A 27,396-nucleotide genomic window follows, 5' to 3' on the forward strand; every position below is an offset into this window, starting at 1 on the left:
TTCTGTTCATAATTTTTCAGTATTGAAAAAAAATTGGACTGCGAACATTACACACATTCGTTACTCTTGTTTTTGGCAAAAACAACTCTTAAAATATTTTTTCAGTCGGTCTAGTTCTCCTAAGGGTGTAGCAGATGACTGGTGTTTTTGTTGCTGTACATAATCTTGCGTGCAAGCAACTGTGCTGCTGGTGTGTGTGGATCTGGACAGTAGTACTGAACAAAGCCATCCGCAGTTGGGATGGAGATCTAAAATTGTACACGGCAGTGTAGAGCGGAGACTGCCGTAAAGGGCCTTTTCCACCAAAAGAACCTTGGTTCAAGAACCAGTGCCGTTCAACTTTCTTGGAACCTTTTTTTTTTTTTTTATCCCCACTTTTTTTTTTTTTTTTTTTTACTGGAAGCTGTTGTGTCAAATAATCAAGAGCCAAGTTCGTTCTTGCGAACTGGCCGCGAACCAACTTTTACGGTTCGGAACCAACTCGGTTCTTGGTGGAAAAGCTCACCTCTGGTTCATCCCATAGGTGGGAGAAAGAAGAACCAGAACCGGTTCTTTGCCCGGTGGAAAAGGCCCCTGAGTGCACAGAATCAGTCCAAGCTGTACCTAACCATATAATAGACTGTAGTACTGAACTCAAACAAAGTAATACCTTAACACAACACAAGGTGCCGCTGTAATGATATTCCCATGAAACGTGAACAAAGGTCCATGGGCCACGGCAACAATTTAAATCCACTAGGGGAGGCCATTATGCAGTTTTAAACATTTTACCTACATCTATGACTATGACAGACATTGTTTGGATCAGAAACAGAAAGTGCAATTTGGAAAATGCAGGGATGTAGTCTATATAGAATATTTATATTTCTCAATGTTTTAAAAAAAAAAGTATAGACTCATTTATTTCAACGTTGACGATGCTGGCTTTATACGCCATTGAACTTGAATAATTATGCCATATAAATTAGTAGTTAAGTCCTATATTGACAGCACGCACATTTATCTATACAAGGAATCGGGATTGCCTTGTATTGAGATAAATAAAAGTGTGAATCGAAGTAGTATGATGAGATTGAGTTGTATTGTTGTCGTATTAAGAAATCTGGATTGCGTAACGGGTTGTGTGACGTCAGGAGCAGTCACAAGACCTGAGAGACTGAGATCCAGTGTTGCCAACCTAGAGGATTTGTCGCTAGATTTAGCTACTTTCCAGACCCCACTAGAGACTTAATTTGTGAAAAGCTTCTAGAGACAAATCTGGCTACTTTTTCTGCTGATTTGGAGACAGATATTGTTTATAGGAGCCATAGATAAAACCCTATTTTTCCTTCCTTTTCCCTCTCTCAGCCTCCATTTGCTGCTTGCCTTCTCCTCAGTGACACACAAACGTGCACGCCGCATCTCTTTCTCTCTCTACTGGTACTGCCGGCGTGCAAAAAAATACAAAAACTCGAATTATTACCCTAGAAACGTGCACGCGCATCTGTTCACGTGCACGCGCTTTTGTGTGCACGTGCGCGCAGCGCGCGTGCACCCCACCCCTAGCGACTTCTAGCTACTTCTGGGAGAGCCACTAGCTACTTCCGTTACTGGGGAGTTGGCAACACTGCTGAGATCTCGATCGTAGCTGAGCTGGACGGAGTGAGGAGGAGGCTAGAAGAAGCTGCTCGTCTGATCATCTGGGGCTTTTATTTATGTTACGTATAGCTCGCCGAGGTTGTCTTCTCGACATCATGGTTGCGACGAACAACAAACCGCTATTAGATCCCGGGTGTTACACCGACGGATCGTTCCTCTGAACTGAATTCGCTCCAGATCTTCCGGACGCCGAAATAATAGCTACCCTATTCGTAAACCTGTCATTATAGCGTGGCGTGAGAGAGGCTTTGTCTGACTCTGTTTGTTGTGTGTGTGCGTGGATCGTGTTATTGTCACTGAGTGTGTGTGTGTGCGTGGCTAAAAGCTCAGTGGTTTTAGGTTTAGATACTCCAGTCCTCCAACCGTAGCTAAAATCCGCTGGCCATCATAACGTTATACAAGCTATAGCGTTGTTGTTTCGGCGGGGGGGTTGTTCGCTAGGTGATGTTGTCCGTCTTGTCGTACGGTAGACTGTTTGCCAGAGCTGTCATCGGCGGACTCTCTCAGACCGACGGCCGAGACTACAGCCTGGTGACGGCCAAATGCGGCTTCGGAAAGGATCACCGTAAAGGCATCCTGAAGAAGGGCATGTGCTACGGCGACGACGCCTGCTTCATCGCCCGGCACAGACATGCGGATGTTTTGGGTGAGTGAGGGAGTGTGTGTTATGTTTGTTCCACTTTCTTTATCAGATCATCACAAAAGGTCGTACACAGGCTACGCTAGGGTTTTGCAACAGTGGATCAAAGGTTAAGGCTACACAGTAGTACACACTAGTCTGGATCTACATTACTCTCGCGATTGATGTCATACGAGAAGCACGTTGTGCTATTTTTTATAGCAGTAGTGGAAAAAGCAGGCTACTCAAATGATTTACCTAATTAAAAGTATTAATACTGCAATATAAAAATACTCTGTTTAAGTAAAAGTCTGGAATGCACTTGGGTAAAGGTACAAAAGCATTGCCATCAAAATGTACTTAAAGTATCAAAAGTAAAATAACTCATTATGCAGAATGTCCCATTTCAAGTTTTCAAATGTATAAAAACCATTTGAAAATAGCAGATCTACAAGCTCACAATGAGTCGCATTGTGAGCTTGTAGATCGGCGATTTTCAAATTGCCAAAATGTATGGTGGTTAGTGTGTTTTGTAATAATCAAAATCTACAAAGTAACTTGTAACTATTGTCAAATAAGTGTAGTGGAGTAAAAGTACAATATTTGCATATGAGATGTAGTGAAGTAGAAGTAGCCTAAAAGTTGTGAAATTTGGAAATTGGTAAAGTAAAAGTACCTTAAAATTAAACTAGGCAACGAGGCGTTGTGAGCATGTAGATCTGCTATTTTCACAATTTCTGCCTCTAATATTTGACAATTTGGCCAATGTTTAATTTGTCATTTCAGAGGTATTACCAAAATCAATAACCAAAGATAATGCATAGCTATTTTTTCCAGGACCTTCAGGACCCTTGATCAATTCCAAAACTTTTACTTAAAGGGGAAGACCACCCATTTTCTATATTGAACTATGTCATTAATATACCTTAGAGGAGTTGTGTGGAAATAGAAAAAAGGTTCCCCTCCTTCTGTGTTGCCTAGAACTGGAAGATTGATTTTGGGGTTTGTATTGTAAAGTACAACTTGATGACATCACACCGTTGTACTTTACAATACAAACCCCAAAATCAATCCTCCAGTTCTAGGCAACACAGAAAGGGGGGAACTTTTTTTCTATTTCCACACAACTCCTCTAAGACCTATTGTAAACGGGTGGTCTTCCCCTTTAAGTACAGTACCCTACTTGGGTAAATGTACTTACTGTGTTGTTACTTTACACCACTTAGACAAAGACGGGAAGCTCAGGCCCATGATGATCTATCTGCTGTCACACAGACAGACGTAACACATATAGGTCATAATCGGTGCTAAACCTACACATTCATTGTAGTACTACCATAGAGGAGGCAAGCTACTTTATCCAGCGTGACCACTGTATCTAAAATGTACATAAGCCTTGGCTTTCCTGGCTGTGCGTATCTTTCAAGTTGACCTTGTACCAGTGAACTGTACTGTCATGAAACTGTACCTTTTCCTAGGCAAACTCAGAGTATTGTAATGCGATAAACAGTAATGTCTTGAATGTGCACTTAACACTGAGGGTCAGGTTGCTTTGACTTGCTGATATACTGATCCATATTGCCTCTGGAGTGTTCAAGTACTGCCTGGTGAAGGCGGTTGTGTACAGAGTAGTACAGAGTCAGACCTTAGCTGGAGAGTCCTCCAGTGGCGTCAGTTCAGAAAAAGCTAAGGTATGGCAACATGACTGGTGTCTTGCGCGCGTGCAAGACACTAGTCATGTTGCCATACCTTAGCAACAGGCATGATACATTTATTTCAAGAAGTACATTCTATTTTTCCCTCCGTTTCTACGGTTTCTTGGGCTGGATATGTCAGCCTGGAACGGTTGTTCAAGTGCAGCTAAACTTGGCATATTTAGTAAACGTGCCACAATTAACAATAATGAATTGCACCTGTGCAGCTGACCTGCGGAACCTGGGAATATACAATTTTGTCAAGTTGGGGAGAACTTTACATTTGTAGTTATTTTACTGTAATTTAACAACATAATAACCAGCACAGATAGACAAAGAGACATTCATGGATTTATATTTAAAAGTAACTTTTATTTCCCCCCCCCCTGGACCCAGGGTATGGCAGCTGCATACCCCTGCCATACCCAATTGACGTCCCTGGAGTCCTCCTTTTCTGCCAATTATCTGGCAAGTTGAGAGCACATAGGGCCGGGCCGGCCTTGTATGGTCAGTAGAGCAGCAGATGCTTGTATCTTGGGAGCTGTAGTGCTGGGATATGTTATCCTGGATACAGGGTTCCCACACATCTTTACCAATTAATTTCCAAAACTTTTCCAGAATATTTAACCCGATTTCCAGGACTATATAACAATAATTCAGCTCAATAACGAGTCGCTTACTCCTATGCGCAATCCCCAAAGACAGGTAGTGTATGCCAGTGGTTCTCAACCTTTTCAGGCTGTGACCCCCGAAATAATCATATTTGAACTGGGGAACCCGGCACCCTGACGAGCACTACGAGTTGAGGAATTTTGTATAACATGGTTTTATTGTGAAAATAGCCGATCTACATGCTCGCAACGCCTTGCGTTGCGAGGCGTTGTGAGTATGTAGATCTGCTATTTTCACAATTTCTGCCTCTCATATTTGACAATTTGGCCAATGTTTAATTTGTCATTTCAGAGGTATTAACAAAATCAACAACCAAAGACAATGCATAGCTATTTTTTTCCAGGACCTTCCAGGACCCTTGATCAATTCCAAAACTTTTCCAGTACTGGAAAAATATTTTTCAAATTTCAAAATATTTCCAGGAATTTCATGACCGTGGGAACCCTGTGGATAACATTAACTTATCCTGGTACTATTGACTAGATCAGGGGTTTTCAAAGTGGGTGACAGGGCCAGTCCAGGGGTGCCGCGAGATAATTTGATGAGATTTGGAATTCATCAATATCACTTCACTATGCTTAGTAAAACAGACCTGATTTGCACTGTACTTGATGAGTTCTTTTTTCCATCTACGACAACTCTCTTCACCAAAAATAGCCGATCTACAAGCTCACAACGCGTCACAAACCTTCCCCCCCCAGAATAGGCATGCTGGGGTTCAAGTGGTTATAGTCAAGTATGACGTTATTTTCAGTCAGTTCTGATGGAAACGGATATTTATCCAATATGATATAAGATTCTAAAAAATGAACAGTGTAATTCAGGGGTGCCGTGGATGAAAAAGTTATTTACAGGGGTGCCCCGAGTCAAAAAAGTTTGGAAACCCCTGGACTAGATACTACTCCATGATAAGGGGCATTCTCATTTATAAATGGAGCAGAGGTGCAAGCTATTACAAGTCTAGTACCAAGATCCTAGATGTAGCACTATTCTTTGGGCTTTCTTGGGCCAGATAAATGACTTGACATTGATCATTTGAAAACTAATGGAAGCTTCCCTGCAGTGTCCTACGAGTATATAGTACCTTACATGATCAATACATGCTCGCTTTGTGAGCAAGTCGTCCTAAAGTACATCTCTGATGTTATTATTTACTTTGCACAATACCCGTATATGGTTTAAAGGGCCCTCCACACCATTAATGATAACTATAACGATGGCTATAACGATATTATGATAATGATGTGAGCATCCACGTCACACTTGTTGAACAGGAGTGATGTTTTGACCGTGATGCCCTGTATGTACATTTGGATGGATTTCGATTAACTGCTGCTGTCGGTATAGCTCTGTTGTGGATGCCGCCATCAACTTGAGCTAGAAGGCTTTTTAAAGCAATATTTATAGTTGACGTTATTATCATCAGGGTTCCCACGGTCATGAAAGTCCTGGAAATATTTTGAAATTAGATTTTTTTTTCCAGTACTGGAAAAGTTTTGGAATTTATCAATGGTCCTGGAAGGTCCTGGAAAAAATAGCTATGGGTCCTGGAAGGTCCTGGAAAAAATAGCTATGCATTGTCTTCTGTTATTGATTTTGTTAACACCTCTGAAATGACAAATTAAACATGGGCCAAATTGTCAAATATCAGAGGCAGAAATTGTGAAAATAGCCGATCTGGTATTTTCACAATAGAACAGTGTTATACAAAATTCCTCAACTCTTAGTGCTCGTCAGGGTGCCGGGTCCCCAGTTAAAACATGATTATTTCGGGGGTCACGGCCTGAAAAGGTTGAGAACCACTGGCATACACTACCTGTCTTTGGGCATTGTGCAATGTGCATAGGAGTAAGCGACCTATATTGAGCTGACTTATTGTTATATAGTCGTGGAAATTGGGTTCAATATTCTGGAAAAGTTTTGGAAATGAATTGGTAAAAATGTGTGGGAACCCTGTATCATTCTTTATGAGTACAGACCTTTGGAACCTTAGGACCTACCCCCCCGACCATTCTGCATACCATGACGTTGATTCACTCAGTCTGAGTTTTGTCTTGTGCTGTACTTGGTGTCCTGTTTGTTGCGTCTTGGTGAAAGTGCCCATTGTGTTTCTCCATTATGCAGCTGCGTTGACGTTCTTGTTTCCTAGCAATATTAATTAGGTCCAATCTTGTGGTTAAGTCACAGTCAAGATGGAAGCAGTCTCTAGGGATCATAAATAATAGCCTTATTACTAATACACATTATCTTTGCCTGCGCACTGATGGTTCAATTTAGTTATGATTTATTGTCCAAAGATGAACTTGGTGGAGCACAGGAATATGGATGGGACGATGTGAAAAGTTCATATCACGATTATTGTGACAAAAGAAATCGTGATTTATGATATTATCGCGATAATCAAAACCATTATCCTGAGGCAGAACATTCGCCAAATAATAGCCGATCTACAAGCTCACAACGTGTCGTGAGCTTGTAGATCTGCTATTTTTTGGCAAAAATATTTGATAGAGACTGAAAAAAAATACTGTAAAGTACCTTTTACCAATTATAGAGGGTTTAAGTGATACCGGATATGCACCTCGGAAAATAAAAGGTGAATTGATCCCAGTGCATGACTGAGGACGATATCAGGATATATTAAATCTCCACGATCCGTTTATCGTGAGTGTTTTTTAACACGATAAACGATAATATCGCTTATCGTCCCATCTCTACACAGGAATTTAAAAATTACAACATAATCTTATTCTACCACTCTGTTATTCATTTCTGAGGTAATCACTAGCTTACAATGCAAAGTAAATCATCTTCATAGAATGAATGTATTTCTGGCTCTTTCCTTAGGAGTGGCAGACGGAGTGGGCGGTTGGCGGGACTATGGCGTGGACCCATCGCAGTTCTCTGGGACGCTGATGAAGACGTGTGAGCGGCTGGTAAAGGAAGGCCGCTTCACACCCAGTAACCCTGTGGGAATCCTCACCACCGGCTACTACGAGCTCTTACAGAACAAAGTGCCTCTCCTCGGTGAGTGGATCAGTCCTGAACATACTGTAGGGCTGCTCGGCAGTAGCGCTTTGGAGGCCGGACGCGACCGGACGCCGTGTGGTCGAAAAATTCCCACACGGACGCACGGACGGCACCGAACGGTGCACGACCGTGTAAACGCGTGCATACCCCCCCGCGAGAGCCGCGACAACCCCCCACCCCGCGAATCCGCGATAACTACAAGCAATACTTTAATCAGTGGCTACTACTATGCATAACAGGTTCCTAGTGGTGAATGTGTGAGCGTCCTCAAGCCCCCTCTATTCATATGGATATAGCCTACTTTAACACCTAGGTTTCCAGCTGTGACTGCATGTGCATGTGTCGATGTGTGTGTGTCCTCATACATGGCTCCATTACTGTGGTATTTAGTGTTTGATTCGTTCAAGGCAAACTTTGTTTCTCTAGCCTACTGCAGCGCTGTATTTTCTAAATGAATTAAAAGAATGTAGAACATAAAATCTTAAGTAACAATGCAAATGTAATTAAGACTAGAAAACTATTGTTTTCACCATTAGATCTGCTGACATCCTTTCTATCTAAATAGCCTCTAGAGGCGCGTGCAGGCGCGTGCACGTGACGTCAATAAATGACCGTCCGCCCAGAAAAGAAAATCCCAAAGCACCACTGCTGCTTGGTTAATTCTATATGATAATTCCAATTCGTCTTCATGAAATCTAGTCATATCACCAATATTAAGTAAAGATGCAAACCCTGTGGAGCTAGTTCAGGCAGACGACTCAAAGCAGTGATGATCAGTCACATGCACCCTTCATCTGGGGCACTCTTCACCTGCTTGCCTGATCGTGCCTCTGCATTCTCGCTAGAGATGTGCCGATTGATTGCGATCGGACGATATTAATGCCTCTATCGGCTTTGATCGGTATCGGCTTTGCCGATCTACAAGCTAGATCAGCTATTTTCACAACATTTATCTGTGGGACTGTAACCTCAGCTTCAACTCCTACAAGTTGAACTGGATACTAAAGTACCTCAGCCTGCAATCTCCTAATGTTTATACTTAATATATAGAAGAATCATTAAATATATAAATGCTGCTACAGTAACACAATAAATAGAGGAATTTATGGATTTGATGCTGTGATCGGGAATATCGGTATCGGCAGATAACGATTCCAGTTGATCAGTATCGGCCCCAAAAATCACAATCGGAGCATCTCTAATACTCGCTGCTCAATCCCACCGCCTACCCAACATCCATCTGTGGGCTCCGTTTCTATGATCCACTATTGGATAAGTCCCTGCGACATACCTGCAGGTTGTACTTGTACAGGGGGTGTACTTGTGCATCATGGCTGGTGGATGTATCTGTTCATCAATCAAGCAGCCTCACATTACAGAAACAGACATAGGCTCCTCCTGCTCTATGGGCCACATCACATTGGGCTATGGGCTTACTTGATGCCAAACTTGTGCTTTCAGATTATTGAATTCAATCCATGAGTGATCTGACTGTATACTGTAAGTATAAAACAAGAGAGAGAGAGAGAGAGAGAGAGAGAGAGAGAGATAGAGAGAGAGAGAGAGAGAGAAGAGGAAATGGCGGCACTCTGATGTTAAGTCTTGCATCTTTTGTTTCTTGGAGTGCCGCTATTTCCTCTTCTTGTTGGCACTTCCTCTTTTTGGTTCTTTATATTGAATTGAATTGAAATTGTAAAATTACAATGAAATAATGCCACACCATAAGATGCATAAGCATGGTCACATTATGAAATAAAATAAGCAGAATGACTATTTTAACCATAAAGTATATTGGGCCTTTTTTGGGGGACTTTTTCTGCTGGAGATATAGACAGGAAACAGGGGGAGAGAGAGATGGGGAGGGACACGCAGAAAAGGTTGTCGGGAATGGTATTCGAACCCGCGACAGACTGTCAGGCTGCACAGATTCTATATGTGGTAGGCTCATGGACCACTAGGCCAGCGGGTGCACCAGCATATTGGGTCTTACAAGAAAGCTAGATAGCATTTTTTTAGGTTTTTATTTAAAGCTTTTTTACTGATGAGGTAACGTTATATTGATATTGTTATGCTTTTGATGTATTGATGTATTTACCTTGCTTAGTGTATTGATGTATTACCTTGCTTATTGTAAGTCGCTCTGGATTAAGAGCGTCTGCTAAATGCCTAAATTGTCAATTGTCTTCGTATGCGTTCCACCAATGTTCATATTTCAGTTGTTATGGGCTGGCATTATGAATATACATTTATATCTACTCCCAACATGTACCTGGAAATAATGTAATATAAAGGATACAACTTACAGTACATTGCCTAAAATAGCATCCTAGAATATTGTGGGCACAATACATACAATACTACTTGGAGTTCATGACGTACAACTGAATTGCTGAGATTTGCGAACAGATCTACCCCGCCTTTTGTAATTCTGTGTAGCTGATTGCGTAATACTGACTTCAGCTGGAGCCACCCTTCTAAAATGTTTCTTGTCATAATATTGTTAAGACACTTACGATAAAACTATACAGCAAATGGCAGTGTTGTGGTACATGGTAAAGATGGGTATTTGGTGGCAGAACTACAGTAGGAGTGACATTCCTCAGGAGGTAGGATCTCAACCTTGCACATGTAATGTCTTGCTTCATGCATGAAAGTTTAAGGCTTGGTTGTTTGTTCCCATCTGTGTATAGTTAAGCGGTCGGCTGTGGTGCAAAGACCTTTGCAAGTTTGCATCATGAGTCAGAGTCTCCGTCTCCAAGCCCATTGAACCATGTGAACTGTCTCTATTCCAGGGCCAACATTTGTGGAAAATAAACATTCGTGGAAAATGGCAGATCACAATGTCACAACGCATGTCGATCGACCATTTTTCTTTGAAGATATGTATTGTAGAGAGAAATTAGGAGGGGGCCTAGTGTAGACCCATGTGGGACTCCAGTCAAGTAACTTTTATTTTTTTTTAGTTTACAGTTTACAGTTTAGGCATTTAGCAGACGCTTTTAATCCAAAGCGATTTACAATAAGCAGATAAAACATCACAATAATAAACAAGATCATATGTCAGTACATCAACAGCAATATAACAAATGCAAATGGATATCTATCTAGAAAAAACACAATATAATCAGTAAAGAAAAAAAGTTCTAAAAACCTAAAAAACAAATGCTAACTAGCTTCATGTATGGTCATTGATTTTTCAGTAGTGCTATGGGTTTAGGTGGAGTCTGAAAAGGTGAGTCTTCAGTCCACGGCGAAAGCTAGCGAGTGAGTCCGTTGTTCTAAGTGCGACAGGGAGTTTATTCCACAACTTGGGGGCCAGGAGGGCAAACTGTCTCGGACGAGTGGATTTTTGTGTTAGAAGTCCTGAGAATGCCCCATGTCCTGACCTGCCCCCCTCTGCAGCTCATTCCCAGAATCCCATTCTTTTTGCTACCTGGCACCGATGCCCGTAAGCGTGCGCAAACTTGTAGTCTTGTGCCAAACGAAATATCTTCTAGGGAAGAAAATCAGTAGGAAGGATGTCTGTCCATCATGGAGTCAGTACTTTTCCACTCTCCTGACATGTGCAAATGGTGGAGTGGAAACAACACAGTACTGTGTTTATTCTTCCACGCCACGGTGGAGAGAGAACCTTCTTGAAGCAGGCAGTGTGTGCGTGTGTGTACGTAATTGTGTTACTATAGAGGAAAACAGAAGAAAGGCAGTGAGTCACATTGCGTGAGGAGGGGGGTTTTGGAAGGTTGAGAGCAGCGGCGCACATTCTGGTGAGCCTGTCGAATCGTCAGCAGCAAGCAAGCAGGGTGTGGTCACTCTCACACACCGTGTGCCGTGCCAGATTATTAGGTTTCCTCCTTCATCCATCCCCCAGATGACGGCCTTCCAAGAAAACTAAAGTGATCCTGTTACGCGGGCTTTGTATGTGCGGCCTCAACACATTAATCAACCGTGTCAAATATATATTGAGCCAGTTCTCGTGTATTGTTCTGATTGATATACGTATGCTTGCCATATACTACTTAAAGGAGTAGTTCACCACTTTTCAACCTGTCTTCATATAATAGGTCCTCACTAATGTTCATGATAAAATATCACAATTTCTTTCTACTCGGTCCAAGTCTCCAAGGAGAGCTGTGGGAAGTTCAGAATCCATCGTCTTGTGACATCATCATTTCCCCCCCCCAAAAAATTTAATCAATATTTTTGAAAAAGATATATAGATTTTTATTATCGTGAGAACAATGGCTTCCACTTTAAAATTGCAACTTTTCAGGAATAGAAAGCCTGCAGTTTCTATAAGCTGGATTGGCAATCGATGATGTCGCAAGACGATGGGTTTATGGGTTTCTGACCTGCCCACAGCCCTCCTCTGAAAAAAAAAAAAAAAAGCTATTTTTGTGTGAGGACCAATTATATGAACATAGGTTGAAAAGTGGTGGAGTGCCCCTTTAATCGTCGTTGTCGGGTGGAAACTGGAAACCTTGTATGTCCAAAACCGTTCGTTTTGTGTTTATCATTTTAGAAATGACTGAAACTAGTGAAAACGGGCCACAAAGGATGAGCCTCCTGCGCCTCGCACTGAGGCGTTGTGTGCTTATAGATCTGCTGTATATGCTTATAGATCTGCTGTATATTCCTGTGCTTCCCTAGTTTTGTGCGACAGTCTTGTGTAGTGAAACAGGGCTTCACGAAAAAACGTACAAATCTGAAACTTGGAGATACGAGCTTTCTGCCCGACAGTGACATTATGTATGTTATCTTGATTTGAGTTATTTGTGTGTATCGAGCCGTGTTGCAAACCAAATTACACTTGTGGGACAGCGAAGAACTGAACTAGCTTTCATTTCTCTCTCTTGCTGTCATTATCCGTGTTATGCGAGTTGTGTCTGTCTCTTATTCTCGTCTGTGTGTGTGTGTGTCATGTCTTTCAGGCAGTAGCACGGCCTGCATTGTGGTGTTGGACCGGCAAAGTCACCAGCTGCACACGGCCAACCTCGGTGACTCAGGCTTCCTAGTGGTGCGGGGAGGGGAGGTGGTCCACCGCTCAGACGAGCAACAGCACTACTTCAACACGCCCTTCCAGCTGTCCATAGCTCCTCCAGAGGCAGAAGGAGTTGTCCTCAGTGACAGGTCAGACACTCATCAAGGCACTAATGTTAAACACTGGTGATGATTGAAGCCTCTGTGTTTTTACACCTTTGAAGGACTGGCAATTTCTTTGGTAATCCATCGCCACTCAGCAAACTGTAAATGTAAGAGGTTAACTGGTGGATGTGAAAGATACATAGGGTTGACACTAAGGTCTGAGAGGCACTTGCCCGTCAGGCAAGTACAGGTCATTATCTACTTGCCCAAAGGTCATGCCCACTTGCCCGAAAAGAGTCAAGTTTGAATTGCCGTTCAATTTAACACTTTAAAAATGTCATACCTCAATCTTCATCCAAATAATACCTACATAGTTATGATTGAATATGACTTCACATATCACACCTATTTTATATTTTTACAGTGAACCGTGAAAACAGCACATTATAGGTGAACAGTGCTTTTAATTTACATTCCAAAGACCAGAAGACAGCGCTTTGGCCACGTTCAGGTGTTTAGACAGATATCTCGTGCTGTGTTTATAGATGGTTGCGTCCCCTTTCAAATAAGCACTTGCCCGGTCGGGCAACTTGAAAGCAAACTCCACCTGCCCCAAAGTTTTATTTACCTGCCGGGGGCAGGTGGGCAAGCCTTAGTGTCAATGCCTGCATGCACATTTATGGGTTGCACACTGGTATATTTAAGGCACTCAAAGTGCCTCAATTTTTATCCAAGGCGCTTTACATAGATTGTGCATTACATTCACCCCATTCACACACACATTTCATACACCGATGGCGGCAGAAACCATGCAAGGCACCAACCTGCTCACCGGGAGCAACCAGGGGTTCAGAGTCTTGCTCAAGGACTCTTCAACATTAACTCAGAGGGAGCCCGGTTTCTCTACCCCTGAGCTATGCCTAATTGTTTACATTTATGTAAGTGTAGAAACGCTTACTATTAGCAGAATGTCATGCTCCTTGATATTATTAACTCATTGAGTGCCTATCCCGAATTAGTTCGGGATATATGATCGTATCACAGGGTGCCTATCCCGAACAAGTTCGGGATATAAAAAAAAAAAAAAAAAAAAAAAAAGATTTTTTTTTTTTTTTTTGAAAAAATTTTTTTTGAATTTTTTTTTTTTTTTTTTTGGACCCCATCAAATCTGGTGAACATGATTTCAATCGCGATTTTGCATGTTCCACCCCCATACAACCCCATCTAACATACAGGGCAGCCATTTTTGTTTACATTACATGTAAAACATAAGGGCGATTATCTCAAGAATGCCTGAACGGATTTCCAATCGGATTTTTTTGTTTGAAAGCTGTGAACAAACTGCACAAATCCACTCCAATGCAATCCAGGATTGCATTGGATTTTTCAGAGCTCATTCTTCTCTGTTTTTTTCCCATGCATGAGGTGTGCAAGGTTTAATCATGGCTAAGTTGACGAAAATAAGGCTTCTAAAATGCTTGGTAGCCAATAGCTAACTTCAAGCTAACTTCATCCTCTTCCTGTACATGCAGTCATGCACAAAGGAAAGTGTTCAGGCAAGTCATGGCTGCAGGGCTTCTGCATATACCAGCATATCTCTATGGGATTTTCTCTGGCCACTGGGCGCCCTCTAGTGGTGAAAGGGGTGGCACTAAATGAGTTAAACAGGAAGTTTGAGGGTTAAACTTGGCTCTGTGAAAGTGCTCTGATGGTGGTGTGTGTACCCGAGGTGGTCCTCCTGGGACCACGTGCTGCTGTGTCTCGTTGCGGCGGCGTGCACTGCACACAGCAGAGCAGCCTCTTGTAGCGTGAGCGAAGGCGCCAACAGTTGGCGGCCTGCCAATGTCTCTGTCTGCCAGGTCAAAGTCTCGTCATACTGATGGGCCGGCCGGAGGCTCTCCACTCCACAGCCAATCCTGCACCTGCCGGCCCGGACAGCCTTTTCACTAGTTTAATCTTAAAGGACAACTTTGTTTTTTTACAACAAGGGTTCATATTTTAGATTGTAATTAGAGAAAAGAAAAAGTGAGTGTTAAAATATTTTCATTTGCTTCGTTCTATTGTTTTATCGCGTTTACCATGCTAAAATGTGGGGCATGCGTACGAATGGGGGCATGCGTACAAGTGGGTAAATAAGCCAGCAGTTTCTTTGTTGCTTTACAGTAACACTTCTAGCCCCAAGTCACATCCAACCATGAAAGGTTGCGTTGTATTTTGGGAATGGGCTTATTCTGTGTAAAATGACATATTTAGCCACTTGTACGCATGCCCCCAACCACTGAAATAAGAATCTCTAAAACAATAAAAAGAAGTAAATGAAATGGTTCTAACACTCATCTTTTATATTCTTGAATTACAATCTAAAATATGAACCCTTATTGTAAAAATCAGACTCGTGTGAACTGAGTGTGTGTGTGTGTGTGTGTGTGTGTGTGTGTGTGTGTGTGTGTGTGTGTGTGTGTGTGTGTGTGTGTGTGTGTGTGTGTGTGTGTGTGTGTGTGTGTGTGTGTGTGTGTGTGTGTGTGTGTGTGTGTGTGTGTGCAACAGCGCCCCTCCCTTAACATGTGTGGTCAGAAAAGGTTACTGCAGGAGTGCAGGCTACGGAGACAGACAGACAGACAGACAAACAAACAGACAGACAGACAGACCCACACACACGGCCACGTATAGGAGCGTTGTGACCACCGCTCAAAAAAAGAGTTTACTCTACTGCATGCGTTTCTCTACACTAATGGAAGGCAGACCATGCATAAATCTGGTCTGTGAGGCACTAATGGTTTTAAATGGGATGAGCGAGTCTTTCCTGTAGTCTGATTTATTTCTAACATTGGTCTCGGGTGACTTCTGTTCTGTGACGTACAGTAGGCTCTTCATCCAACTTGATTCAAGTCCCGGTATCATATCAGCACTTTGTGTGTGTGTGTGTGTTTGTATGTATATTTTATCTATTTATTATAATTATAAATATGAATACCTTAAGACTCCCTAATCGGGAGATAAGCGACCGTCACGTCTCATACACAAAGTTTAGAAGGCAGTCGTAGGCTAGCGAATCAGGAGGGAATATGGGAAATGGGACAGATCCATGTTGATGACATGACTTTAGAGATACTGTGTACCACTTTGCGTGATGTTTGTGTTATGCTCAGTTGAAAAACTGTATAATATTTAAAAATAAAAATCTGTACATTGAATAGATAGATACCTTTATTATCCCAAGGGGGAAACTCAGTTGCCCAGTGGTAGCACAGCAGTATACGGTTATTTACAAAGTTACAGAGAAGTAAGAAAAAGGTAGGAAGAAACAAGAACAGTACTGTAACAGTAAAGAGAAGGTGCATCAAGAGAGGGGGGCGAATCATTTATAAGTAATATATATACATAAAGTGTCTTAGGGCACAACTATCAAAATAGTACAGTGTCCACAGAGATCCAGAGTCCAAAGAGACCATATCAGTCAATGCTAGTTAGTGCAACAAGTATCTCACTGTCATTGTTAAACAAAGCAAAATACTAACACAACCTAAAAAAAAACTGCTTCAAAGAAGAAACTAGGAATCTATACACACTATAGGATGCCAGGTCTACAAATGACCTGGCATCTGTCTACATAACATGCTATCTAGGTGACATTTTAGCCTTTGCATAAGCCTGCAAGGTCACCAAGGCTAGGGAAAGTGTGCTACAGAGTTGGAGTCTTCAGATTACGGCAGAAGCAGAATGAGACCAGCTGGGGTAGACGTGGGGGGACCTCACACCATCAGGAGGCTCATCCTTTGTGGTTTAATCCTGCATCTGTTCTTAGAATATTATTACAGGTCATTTTGTGGCCATTGTCCCTCGTCTTTATGTTCCAGCAGTGTGGTGCTGCCCTACTGAATAAAAGCAAAGCAAAGGCATCTTCCTTTCTGACATGTTTGATGATTAAAAGCATGTCAATTAACAAGAGACATTGGGTTTAAAACTTCAGGTCTCAGACGTTGGATTTCCCTAACCTGTCTGTCCTCAGCGGTTTTATAAATGACTTCTGGCGAGCCATCGCTGCAGGCTAATGAATATTAATGGCTCTGTCCGGCCAAGGAGCAAAAGGTCAGGGAGATGTAGGGATTCTTCCAAGAACTGAACTTGACACTGGCACCCGAACTTGGCCTCGGGTCTGTGAATAACACAAATCACTGTAAAAGCCATGATCCCTTGGAGCACCAAGCTAGACCTTGTGACCATTCCTTGAATTACTTCTCATCATCACCATACATATATGATCCGGTGTTTGTCATTAGTTGCCAAGGTTGTCAGTCAACTGAAACATTAGTTGAAATAAGGACTGAAGTCACAGAATGGCTGGAGAGTAGCTTGGAGGGTCATGCCGACTTTGAGGTTTTGTTTTGGACAACCACGATGTGTCTCTTATGCGACAACATGGCACTCCAAAGCATTTGTGACAGTTCATTATTGGTATATAATGGTGGTATAAGAGCAGCAACAACACTAGTATATTGTCGTTGTCGGGTGGAAATCTTGTATCTCCAAATTTGTACGTTCTTTTGCAAATCATACAAGGCCGTCGCACAAAAGTAATGAAAACAGCAGATCTACAAGCACACAACGCCTCGCGGTGCGAGGCGTTGTGAGCTTGTAGATCGGCTGTTTTCATTATTGGTAGCCTGGCTGATGTTCAGCTATATCTGGAAGTTGTGACTTGAACTGTACATGCTATAGTTGTGCAGGGAAGAAGTTAACGTTTGGTGCAGAAATGTGCTGACAACTTGCTGGCTAAGTTTCATAAATCATAAAGTATTAATAAGTATAGAATGTATGCACCATTCCATTCATACCAGCGCTGCGCTTCCACATCAACCATGGAAGAGGACATAATCAATCCATGGGGGCCTATGTGACGTGTTTATATGGAGATGCGTTTGATTATGGTATCAAAATAAGTGCACTCGCGTACCTCAGGAAAGTAGGTAGCTTGTGAATACAGAAGTAGGGCGCACGTGACCTATCGGGCCTTGTATAGTATAACTATCGTTCATACAATCATAAGATGGAACAAAATGGTCTCCAGTAGAATCCAAAGGAAGACAATTGATTCCATCACTCCATTAGGAGTCCTAATGCTTTATTTTCCAGAGCTTCTAATGGATACAGGGTTCCCACGGTCATGAAATTCCTGGAAATATTTTGAAATTAGAAAGATATTTTTCCAGTACTGGAAAGGTTTTGAAATTGATCAAGGGTCCTGGAAGGTCCTGGAAAAAATTAATACCTCTGAAATGACGAATTAAACATTGGCCAAATTGTCAAATATTAGAGGGAGAAAGTGTGAAAATAGCAGATCTACATGCTCATGTGAAAATAGCAGATCTACATGCTCATGTGAAAATAGCAGATCTACATGCTCATGTGAAAATAGCAGATCTACATGCTCACAACGCGTCGCGTTGCGAGGCGTTGTGAGCATGTAGATCTGCTATTTTCACAATAAAACCGTGTTATACAAAATTCCTCAACTCTTAGTGCTCATCAGGGTGCCGGAGTTCCCAGTTCAAATATGATTATTTCGGGGGTCACGGCCTGAAAAGGTTGAGAACCACTGGCATACACTACCTGTCTTCGGGCATTGCACATAAGAGTAAGCGACCTGTTATTGAGCTGAATTATTGTTATATAATCTTGGAAATTGGGTTAAATATTCTGGAAAGGTTTTGGAAAGGTTTTGGAAATTAATTGGTAAAAGATGTGTGGGAACCCTGTTTTACACTCTGTGTTCCCTCAGTCCTGACGCTGCAGACAGCTCGTCCTTTGACGTCCAGCTGGGCGACATAATCCTCACCGCCACAGACGGTCTCTTTGACAACATGCCCGACTACATGATCCTGCAGGAGCTGAAGAAGCTCAAGGTATGTCCACACAGAACAGGTCTGCCCGTGGGGGTAGTAGCGCGAACGCTGGAGTTGAAAAACATGACTGGAATGCTAACAACAATGTCTGGCGTGTTTTCCTTAGCAGAACTCAAACTATGAGAGCATCCAGCAGACCGCCAGGAGCATCGCGGAGCAGGCCCACGTGCTGGCGTACGACCCCAACTACATGTCACCGTTTGCACAGTTCGCCTGTGACAATGGGCTGAACGTGAGAGGTTAGTGTCTCAAGTGGAAAGTAAAGGTTTGGCTTAACCCATTTAGAATGGGTACACATTATTGTGTATCAATATTGTATGCTTTAACTATTGAAAAATAGCAGATATACAAGCTCACAGCGCGGCACCGAGTGCCGCGCTGCAAGCTTGTAGATCTGCTATTTTTGAAAAAACGTGAAAATTTGACTTTTGACCCGATTCTATAAGTGTCTTTTGAATCCTTCTAAGATTTTTTGAAAAACCTATGTTTCTATGTCAGCAATCTGGCCAGCCGTCGTCAAAGAAAAGGTCCTTTTCACTTAAATGGAGCTCAGTTAGTCTGTTCTTGAGAGACTATATGTCACTGGTTCTCAAACCTTTTCATGTGAAGGACCCCCAAAATTATATTTATTTGGCCACGGACCCCCATCTCAAAATATGTAGTTCCAGGGACCACCCAGAAGCAAAATTTGAGTTACAAAGTAAACGTTCGCTTTGAAAATACATATATTCAAAGATTTGCACACATTTTCACGACTTTTTCAAAAATAGCAGATCTACACTCGGTGCCGCGCTGTGAGCTTGTATATCTGCTATTTTTCACTGGTTAAAACATTCAATAATTCTAGGCCTAAATTAAGGCCAATTTCCGCTCTGCAAAATGTATGTATTTTTGTTGAGCAACACTGTCATGCGCTGAAGATTAAATTGGGAAAATTGTATAACACATTTATGCCTGAATTGTGATAAAAGGAAACATTTTAAACACGTGTTTAGTGTTTGCATGAGACCCAGAAGATAATCTTCTGCCCTCCGAATCAAAGATTACTAACTGGACATCATCATCTGGACTTCAAAGTTGATGTCCTGCCAAAAGCATTGTGGGCATAGAAGAAGCAAGCTCAAATATATCGTCGGTGTCGGGTGGAAACCTTGTATGTCCAGAACCGTTTGTTTTGTATTTATCATATAAAAAATGATTTAAACTAGTGAAAACAGACGATCTACAAGCACATGCTCATAGATCTGCTGTTTTCACTACTTTTGTGCAACGGCCTTGTATGATGAAGCAGGGCTTTACTTTGCGAAAAAATTTACAAATTTGAAACTTGGAGATACAAGGTTTCTGCCCGACAGTGACGATATATTCTGTCTGTTTTGTATGGCATTATTCAAATCCTAACCCTTATGGTGTGTGTGTGCGTGCGTGCGTGTGTGTGTTTTCTTTTTTTCCCCAGGAGGAAAGCCAGACGACATCACAGTATTGCTGTCTATAGTAGCAGAGTACACTGACTAGCTAAAGCTAGTCCTGCGTGGAGGAAGATGTTCGGTGCCCATTTGCCTCTGCAGGTTGTCGTCTGCTTTGACTCCTGCTGGCCAGGATGAAGGAACTCGTGTTTGGACAGGAGGGTCCCACAACATCCCCCTTGTCTCTACACTGCCCCCCTGACTCCCACTTGACCGTCATGCCCCCTCAAAAAACCCAAGTCTCACACATGCCCATCTCTCATGTGGGTAACAATCAATTGCCATCTACTGTAAACTAGAGGGGATGGGACAGCCGAAAGGACACAGAGGGTTCCAGGTTTGACACTTTCCTCCTGGCCCATGTCTGATTACCTCCAGTTGTTGTTTCGCAGAGATGAACAATGTTGAACGTGGCATGAGAGAAGAAGAAGCTCCTGGTTTGATGTGCATAAGTCCTCTTTCCTGAGTGCCGGAAAGTTCAAAGCTCAGGTTGAGATTCAGAAAGGGATCCGGTGTTGCTAGTGTTTAGCCTCTATCAGAGTCCAGGGTGAAGAGCTATTCACTTCACCGCGTTGTAGTTTCCTAGCTATTACCTAGGCTTTGATATGTATTTTAGGTGATAGCTAGAAAACTACACCGCGGTGAAGTGAATAGCTCTTCACCCTGGACTCTGATAGAGGCTTTAGGCGTTTTTCAAGTGGTTTGAAGCTGTGCTGTGCTGCCGCTGTCCCAAGAGGAACACGGCCCTGTCAAAGAGCCAGAAGAGTTAAGAAAGGGAACAGAGCTGATTTGGAAATTGCACACCAAAAATGGTAAGCATTTTTTGCAAGGGGATGTTCCGAAATACTCTTCGAGGCATAAGTGCTACGTTCAAAAAACCTGCATCAATCGAAGGGCACGGAAACCCAACATGCGGGTATAAAGGACACAAGTTTAACGTGACTGGTTTGATGATGTTGAAATGTGTTGTAGATAGGGGTGGGCAATATGGAAAAATACAATATCACGATATTTTCCCAAGCTGTATCACGATACACGATTTTATCATGATTCTTTTTCACTTTGGTTTTTATGGTTATTTTTCAAGTTACTTGACAAAAACTAGACTCTGGGTTCCTTTTGGGAGGTCTAAATTGAACTTTACTAGTATGTAACTCTGACACTATCCAAATGAAACCAAATGGACCCTTACGGGTCCATTTGGTTTCATTTGTATACTGTCAGAGTTAAGTGAGGTGAGAACTACTGATTTAGACCAAAATGCAGGTTTAAATTGAACTCTGCAATGAATCTCTGTTTTACAAGGCTCCCTCAATTGTATCACGATATTTACGATACCTCTGAAAAGGCATATCGTGCAGACATTGTATCGTCTCAACGATAATTATCACCATATCGCCCACCCCTACTTGTAGATGTGTCCAGGATGGAACTTTATTTTTTTGTTTTTTGGGAGGAGGTATAGTGGTTTCAGCTGCAGCTGCCTTTTCCGTATGCGCACAATTCTAGTCTTGCACAAACATTATTACTTCAAGGCTGTTTAGGAAAGGGATTTTATAATAAAAAAAACAGAAAAGCTTTTCTAAAAACATTATGTTATTGCTAGTGTCAAACTAGTACCCTTTAAACACCCAGCTGCTGCTGGTGGAGCTATGATTGTGTGTGTGTGTGTGTGTGTGTGTGTGTGTGTGTGTGTGTGTGTGTGTGTGTGTGTGTGTGTGTGTGTGTGTGTGTGTGTGTGTGTGTGTGTGTGTGTGTGTGTGTGTGTGTGTGTGTGTTGCAAAGCTATCTTTGTGGGGACCTCATGTCCCCACAAAGATAGTACAATCCTTGCACAATACCTTGTGGGTACTTATTAATAGGTCCCCACAAGGTCTTTAGGGGTTAGGTTAAGGGTTAGGGTTTAGGGTTAAAATGAATGGAATGTCCCCACAAAGATAGTAGACTATGTGTAATGTCCCCACAAAGTAGCAATTGCAAACCTGTGTGTGTGTGTGCGTGCGCGTGTGTGTGCGTGTTGGTGAAAGTGCTCATTTTAAAGAGTATGTCACTTGGTGTCTGTGTGTTAGATGATGTGTAGTTAGCGTACACTTACAAAATGTGTATGTGAAGGCAACACCGTGTTCTCACTATCCCATGGGGTGAATTGGTCTTGGCAGCCGTTGAACGCACAAAGATAAAGATGCATATCTGAAGACATGCTAAATACAACGGATGCTGGTCGGGTGACCAAATATATTTTTATAAGTTCCTCATTTGATGGGATTAGTGGAGAATCACCTGGATCGATTGCCATATTGTGGTAGCTTTAGAAAATGTTTATCACAATGAGAATTTTCCTTTCCTTTCCTTCTCATCTTTAATCCCTATAGCCCCAAACCTCTAATCATTTAGAGGTTTCATTAGTCGAATGAAACGTTTGCGGGCCATTGCAGGCTTTGATTTGCTTTTCATGTGCAAAATGACCATTGTGTTTATATTGTTTTGCTGCCGATTTGCACTGTGCATTTGCATAACTCATGTGCGGCAACCTTTTACTGACAAGTCAAAATTTGTTTGCTATATTTCATCCAATATCTGAGCTGATGTGCCTTGTATCAGGCGAACATGTGTGTACTTATTCCTTACCCTGCCCCTCACAGTGTTCGAGATTAGTGATTCTCAAAGTGAGGCCCAGGGTTACATGAGGGGGTTCCAAATGGACCCTTATAGGTTTGTGACTCTGAGAGTGTACACATGGAACCAAATGAACCTTTACGGGTCCATTTGGTTCCATGTGTTCTCTATCAGAGTTATGGTGGTCCTTGAAATTAAAAGGTTTGATCACCGTTCTAGATACAGGGTTCCCACGGTCATGAAAGTCCTGGAAATATTTTGAAATTAGAAAAATATTTTTCCAGTACTGGAAAAGTTTTGGAATTTATCTAGGGTCCAGGAAGGTCCTGGAAAAAATAACTATGCATTGTCTTTGGTTATTGATTTTGTTAATACCTCTGAAATGACAAATGAAACATTGGCCAAATTATCAAATATTAGAGGCAGAAGGCGTTGTGAGCATGTAGATCTGCTATTTTCGCAATAGAACCGTGTTATACAAAATTCCTCAAATCTTAGTGCCGGGTCCCCAGTTGAAACATGATTATTTCGGGGGTCACGGCCTGAAAAGGTTGAGAACCACTGGCATACACTACCTGTCGTTGGGCATTTCGTATAGGAGTAAGCGACTCGTTATTGAGCTGAATTATTATTATATAGTCCTGGAAATCGGGTTAAATATTCTGGAAAAGTTTTGGAAATTAATTGGTAAAGATGTGTGGGAACCCTGTAGATAACTAAGTGCAAAGCTTGAATCTGTTGAACAGCTTTGAGATTCAAAGCTTCCCCATCATGCCTTGATGTCTTAATACAAGTTTTTGTCATATACTTTCTCAAGTTTAGGCTTAGTAATGAAACCCATGCTCTGAAATCCATGTGGGAAGTTTACCTTATTCAGTGATGAAGTTTGCACGACAGAACACCTACAATCTGCACCATCTACCTACAATATGATATTTTTCAAACATGACAAATTACTGTAAGCTTTCTGTGCATGGAGCTTTATCCCTGGTTTTCACAGAGGTAAATGAACAGGGCATGGCATTGCAGATATGAAAGGCGTATGGCACTGAATAAATAAAGGAGAATCTAAGCAGCCTTAATAGTATTGTAACAAAAGCAAACCTCTCCCTGTCAGATGGCCCTTACCCGTTCTTAGGATTGCACCCAGTCCCTACATATTGCATCCTCCCAAAAACAAACTTTGTTACAGCCAGAGCTGCATGTGTGTCTGTATATTTTGGGTGAATAGTTCAAGCATTCAGATGCAGGTTCTGTAAAGAAAAGAAAAAGTTCTCAAATCTGTAAAATATTTAAATAAAGAGTATAGTATTTATTACCTTTGTGTATTTTATTTCACCGAGACAAAATGTCCACACTAGCCACATTGAGGAATTTTACTTCTGGTTTGGATTTGAACTATTGAGGTGCCGCGCTGTGAGCTTGTATATCTGCTATTTTTGAAAAATCATGAAAATCTGGATTCTGACCCGATTCTATAAGTGTCTTTTGAATCCTTCTAAGATTTTTTGAAAAACCTACGTTTCTATGTCAGCAATCTGGCCAGCCATCGTCAAAGAAAAGGTCCTTTTCACTTAACTGGAGCTCGGTTAGTCTGTTCTGGAGAGACTACTATGTCAGTGGTTCTCAAACCTTTTCATGTGAAGGACCCCCAAAATGATATGTATTTGGCCACGGACCCCCATCTCAAAATATCTAGTTCCAGGGACCACCCTAAAGCAAAATTTGAGTTACAAACGTTCGCTTTGAAAATAGATATATTCCAAGATTTGCACACATTTTCACGACTTTTTCAAAAATAGCAGATCTACAAGCTCGCAGCGCGGCACTCGGTGCTGCGCTGTGAGCTTGTATATCTGCTATTTTTCACTGGTTAAAGCATTCAATAATTCTAGGCCTAAATTAAGTTGTATGCTGTGAATCTCAGAGCCCGAGTTTACCAGTGAACTCTCTTTCTCTCTCTCGTGTGCTGTTATGCAAGGCAGGGAGTGATAGTGTAATGCTGAACAACACTGTACCATTTGTATGTTTAGTTACACATTCCTCAGATCTCAGGCATGCTCCAAGTTCCTATCAACAGAGAGGTGTGGTATCTCAAAGTGTTCTACAGCTTGAGTTATTCTACTTCTGATTTAGTGTTTACATGACTCGTATCCTTGTTGTTCCTTTTCGTATTTATTTTCCTCATTTTGTTGCATCAGATTACAATTCAAGGAAAAGCTGCAGGAATCAACATTGAAAACCATCGAATGCATTACAAGCAATTAGATTCTGTTTCTGTGTACACATACACACTGTATACATACTGTATTTGTATATATTTATACATAAACATAAATAAAAAAACAAGAGGTATAGCTGTGACAGCTATCTTTACGTAACAGTCAAGGAACTTTCTGATGCTGAATTATGGCAAATGAAATGAACGATTAGCAGTGTTTAGTTGGCTCTATGGTTAGGGTGAATGTCTTGTCAGTTTTCCTCCTCCATATCTTCCTCAGTGTCACTGGAACATGCCAGAACAGAGCAACCACCATCAGGGCTCTGCTGCTCCTCTGCCAAGGCCCCAAACAGTAGGGAGCATATCTGGGAGAAGGAATTGACACAAGACAAATAGCATATAGACATTATTTCAAATATTATTATTTTGGAAAAGTAAAAATCCATCCCACCTACATATACTGTATATAATAGTGGTGTGTTGTTCAAGTAACCAGCCAAATCATTAAAGTAAAAACAGAGAACAACCGGGTGCTCAATGAAGATAAAAAAAAACGTCTTAAAAAGTAAGTGGTGCTGCCAAGATCAGTGGGAAAACACTGTTAAAAAAGGACGAGGGGATCCGAGCACTCAGAGTCAGGAGGAGAGGAACTTAAAGTTAAAACAAAGTTTATTTATTTAAAACCAACATGTTTCGACCTACATGGTCTTCTTCAGGGCAAGAACTGGAGCAACAAACATACAGAGCCATTAAATAGTGGCTATTCACGTGGTGTTACACATGAACAGGCAATCAATGACCATTGTTGTCAAAAGACACACCCAAACTACACACAAGTGTGTGTGTGTGCATGCACACTAATTGTGGCGTCTGTGCACACAGCCACACACACCCATAGTATAGTCTCCTACTAAGCTCACAGAGAAGGTCTGAGACTGCACTCTAAAGTAATTGAAATGTGTTGATGTCAGACTCAAGATGAAGTGAATTCTTGTAAGGCAGCCATTATGTAATACTGTTTTTACTTTATTTGTTTATTTAGACGGGACACTGCATATTAATGAACATTACATAACAATGCACCGTAAATGTGACGGATTTAGCAGAGATGCTAATTTACGGTGAGTTGTGTATAAAGTGCAGTATTGCTTTCAGGTAGTGTCCTGTTTATGCCCATATATGGAGATCTCTGTATCTATCAGTCCTTGCTCCTTGTCCCTTTTACGCCCATATCCATATATGGAGATCCCTAATGTATATGGGCATGGTGATATGCCATTATGTGGAGATCTCTGTATCTGTCAGTCCATGTCCCTTTTACTCCTTATATGGTTATGGCTGAGTCGTGGTGACATTAGCGTGCTGTGACATCAGAGGTTCGTCCATTTTAATCACATATTTTAATACAGGATTGTAGCAAAACAAAGACATTTTGTCTGCGCAGTGAGTGAGATTGTTTGAAGGATACAAACAGATTCCAGGTTATTTTCAGACCGCAAACATGTCAGGAGACGAGATGATGTTCGACCCCATCATGACCAAGAAAAAGAAGAAGCCCTTCATGCTGGATGAGGAACGAGGAGAGATGATGGGAGAAGAGGAGTCCGAGGAGATGGAGGCGAAGGAGGTGGAACCAGAGGGAGAAGACAAGGAGCTGGGTCTGGACGAGGATGAAGGAAAGAAGAAAGAACAATCCGACGATCTGGATGACCTGAACTTCTTCAACCAGAAGAAGAAAAAGAAGAAACCCAAGAAAGTGTTTGATATTAATGAAGGTGAGGAGGGAATTCTGGAGCTGAAGGTTGTAGTCGAGCAGACACAGACGGACTCGGTTATGGAGGAGGACAACCTTGATCTCATGCTTCGAGCCAAGAAGAAGAAGCCAAAGAAAGTAGACTTTGAGGAGGGGGAGTTGCTGGAGATGGATGACGAGGGGGAAACAGGACCGGCCTGGGCTGGTTCTGAGAGAGACTACTCATACGACGAGCTGCTTAGCAGAGTCTTCAACACCATGAAGGAGAAGAACCCAGACATGGTGGCTGGGGAGAAGAGGAAGTTTACCATGAAGCCTCCGCAGGTGGTGCGGGTGGGTACCAAGAAAACGGCCTTCGTGAACTTCATAGACATCTGCAAAACGTTGCATCGTCAGCCAAAGCATCTCCTGGCTTTCCTCTTGGCCGAGTTGGGTACAAGTGGGTCCATAGATGGAAATAACCAGCTTGTGATTAAAGGCAAATTTCAGCAGAAACAGATCGAAAATGTGTTGATAAGGTACATCAAGGAATATGTGACGTGTCACACTTGCCGCTCTCCAGACACCATCCTCCAAAGGGACACTCGTCTCTACTTCCTACAATGTGAGACCTGCCACTCGCGCTGCTCGGTCGCTAGCATCAAGACCGGATTCCAGGCTGTCACGGGCAAGAGGTCACAGCTCAGGGACAAATCCAACTAA

At 42.0% G+C, this 27,396-nt stretch overlaps 2 protein-coding genes across 3 annotated transcripts; both read left to right on the forward strand.

The window, feature by feature from the left end:
* Positions 1-1,651: 1,651 nt before the first annotated feature.
* On the forward strand, positions 1,652-20,611 carry pptc7a (protein phosphatase targeting COQ7 a). Of its 2 annotated transcripts, none has more exons than XM_080739268.1 (6): positions 1,652-2,284; positions 7,471-7,650; positions 12,582-12,780; positions 18,515-18,638; positions 18,745-18,877; positions 20,095-20,611. In XM_080739268.1, the coding sequence occupies exons 1-6, from the start codon at positions 2,083-2,085 to the stop codon at positions 20,151-20,153; spliced, it is 897 nt and encodes a 298-aa protein (XP_080595394.1). In that variant the 5' UTR covers positions 1,652-2,082; the 3' UTR covers positions 20,154-20,611. The 2 variants fall into 2 exon arrangements, with proteins under 2 accessions (XP_080595394.1, XP_080595395.1); XM_080739269.1 differs by having other exon boundaries at positions 18,748-18,877.
* Positions 20,612-26,442: 5,831 nt separating this feature from the next.
* On the forward strand, positions 26,443-27,396 carry LOC308296209 (eukaryotic translation initiation factor 2 subunit 2-like; the record flags this gene model as incomplete). The annotated part of the gene is made up of 1 exon (XM_080739380.1): positions 26,443-27,396. One exon carries the CDS (start codon positions 26,443-26,445, stop codon positions 27,394-27,396), a length of 954 nt encoding a protein of 317 aa, XP_080595506.1.

The sequence above is a fragment of the Nannobrachium achirus genome (genome assembly GCF_963921795.1).
Source record: "Nannobrachium achirus genome assembly, chromosome: 12".
NCBI classification, from domain to species: domain Eukaryota; kingdom Metazoa; phylum Chordata; class Actinopteri; order Myctophiformes; family Myctophidae; genus Nannobrachium; species Nannobrachium achirus.

Bases quoted from the DNA above. Each gene is read 5' to 3' on its own strand.
- pptc7a (XM_080739268.1), top strand. From the start codon at position 2,083: ATGTTGTCCGTCTTGTCGTACGGTAGACTGTTTGCCAGAGCTGTCATC. The intron at 2,285-7,470 runs GTGAGTGAGGGA...CTCTTTCCTTAG, and splicing joins CAGACATGCGGATGTTTTGG to GAGTGGCAGACGGAGTGGGC. The intron at 7,651-12,581 runs GTGAGTGGATCA...CATGTCTTTCAG, and splicing joins GAACAAAGTGCCTCTCCTCG to GCAGTAGCACGGCCTGCATT.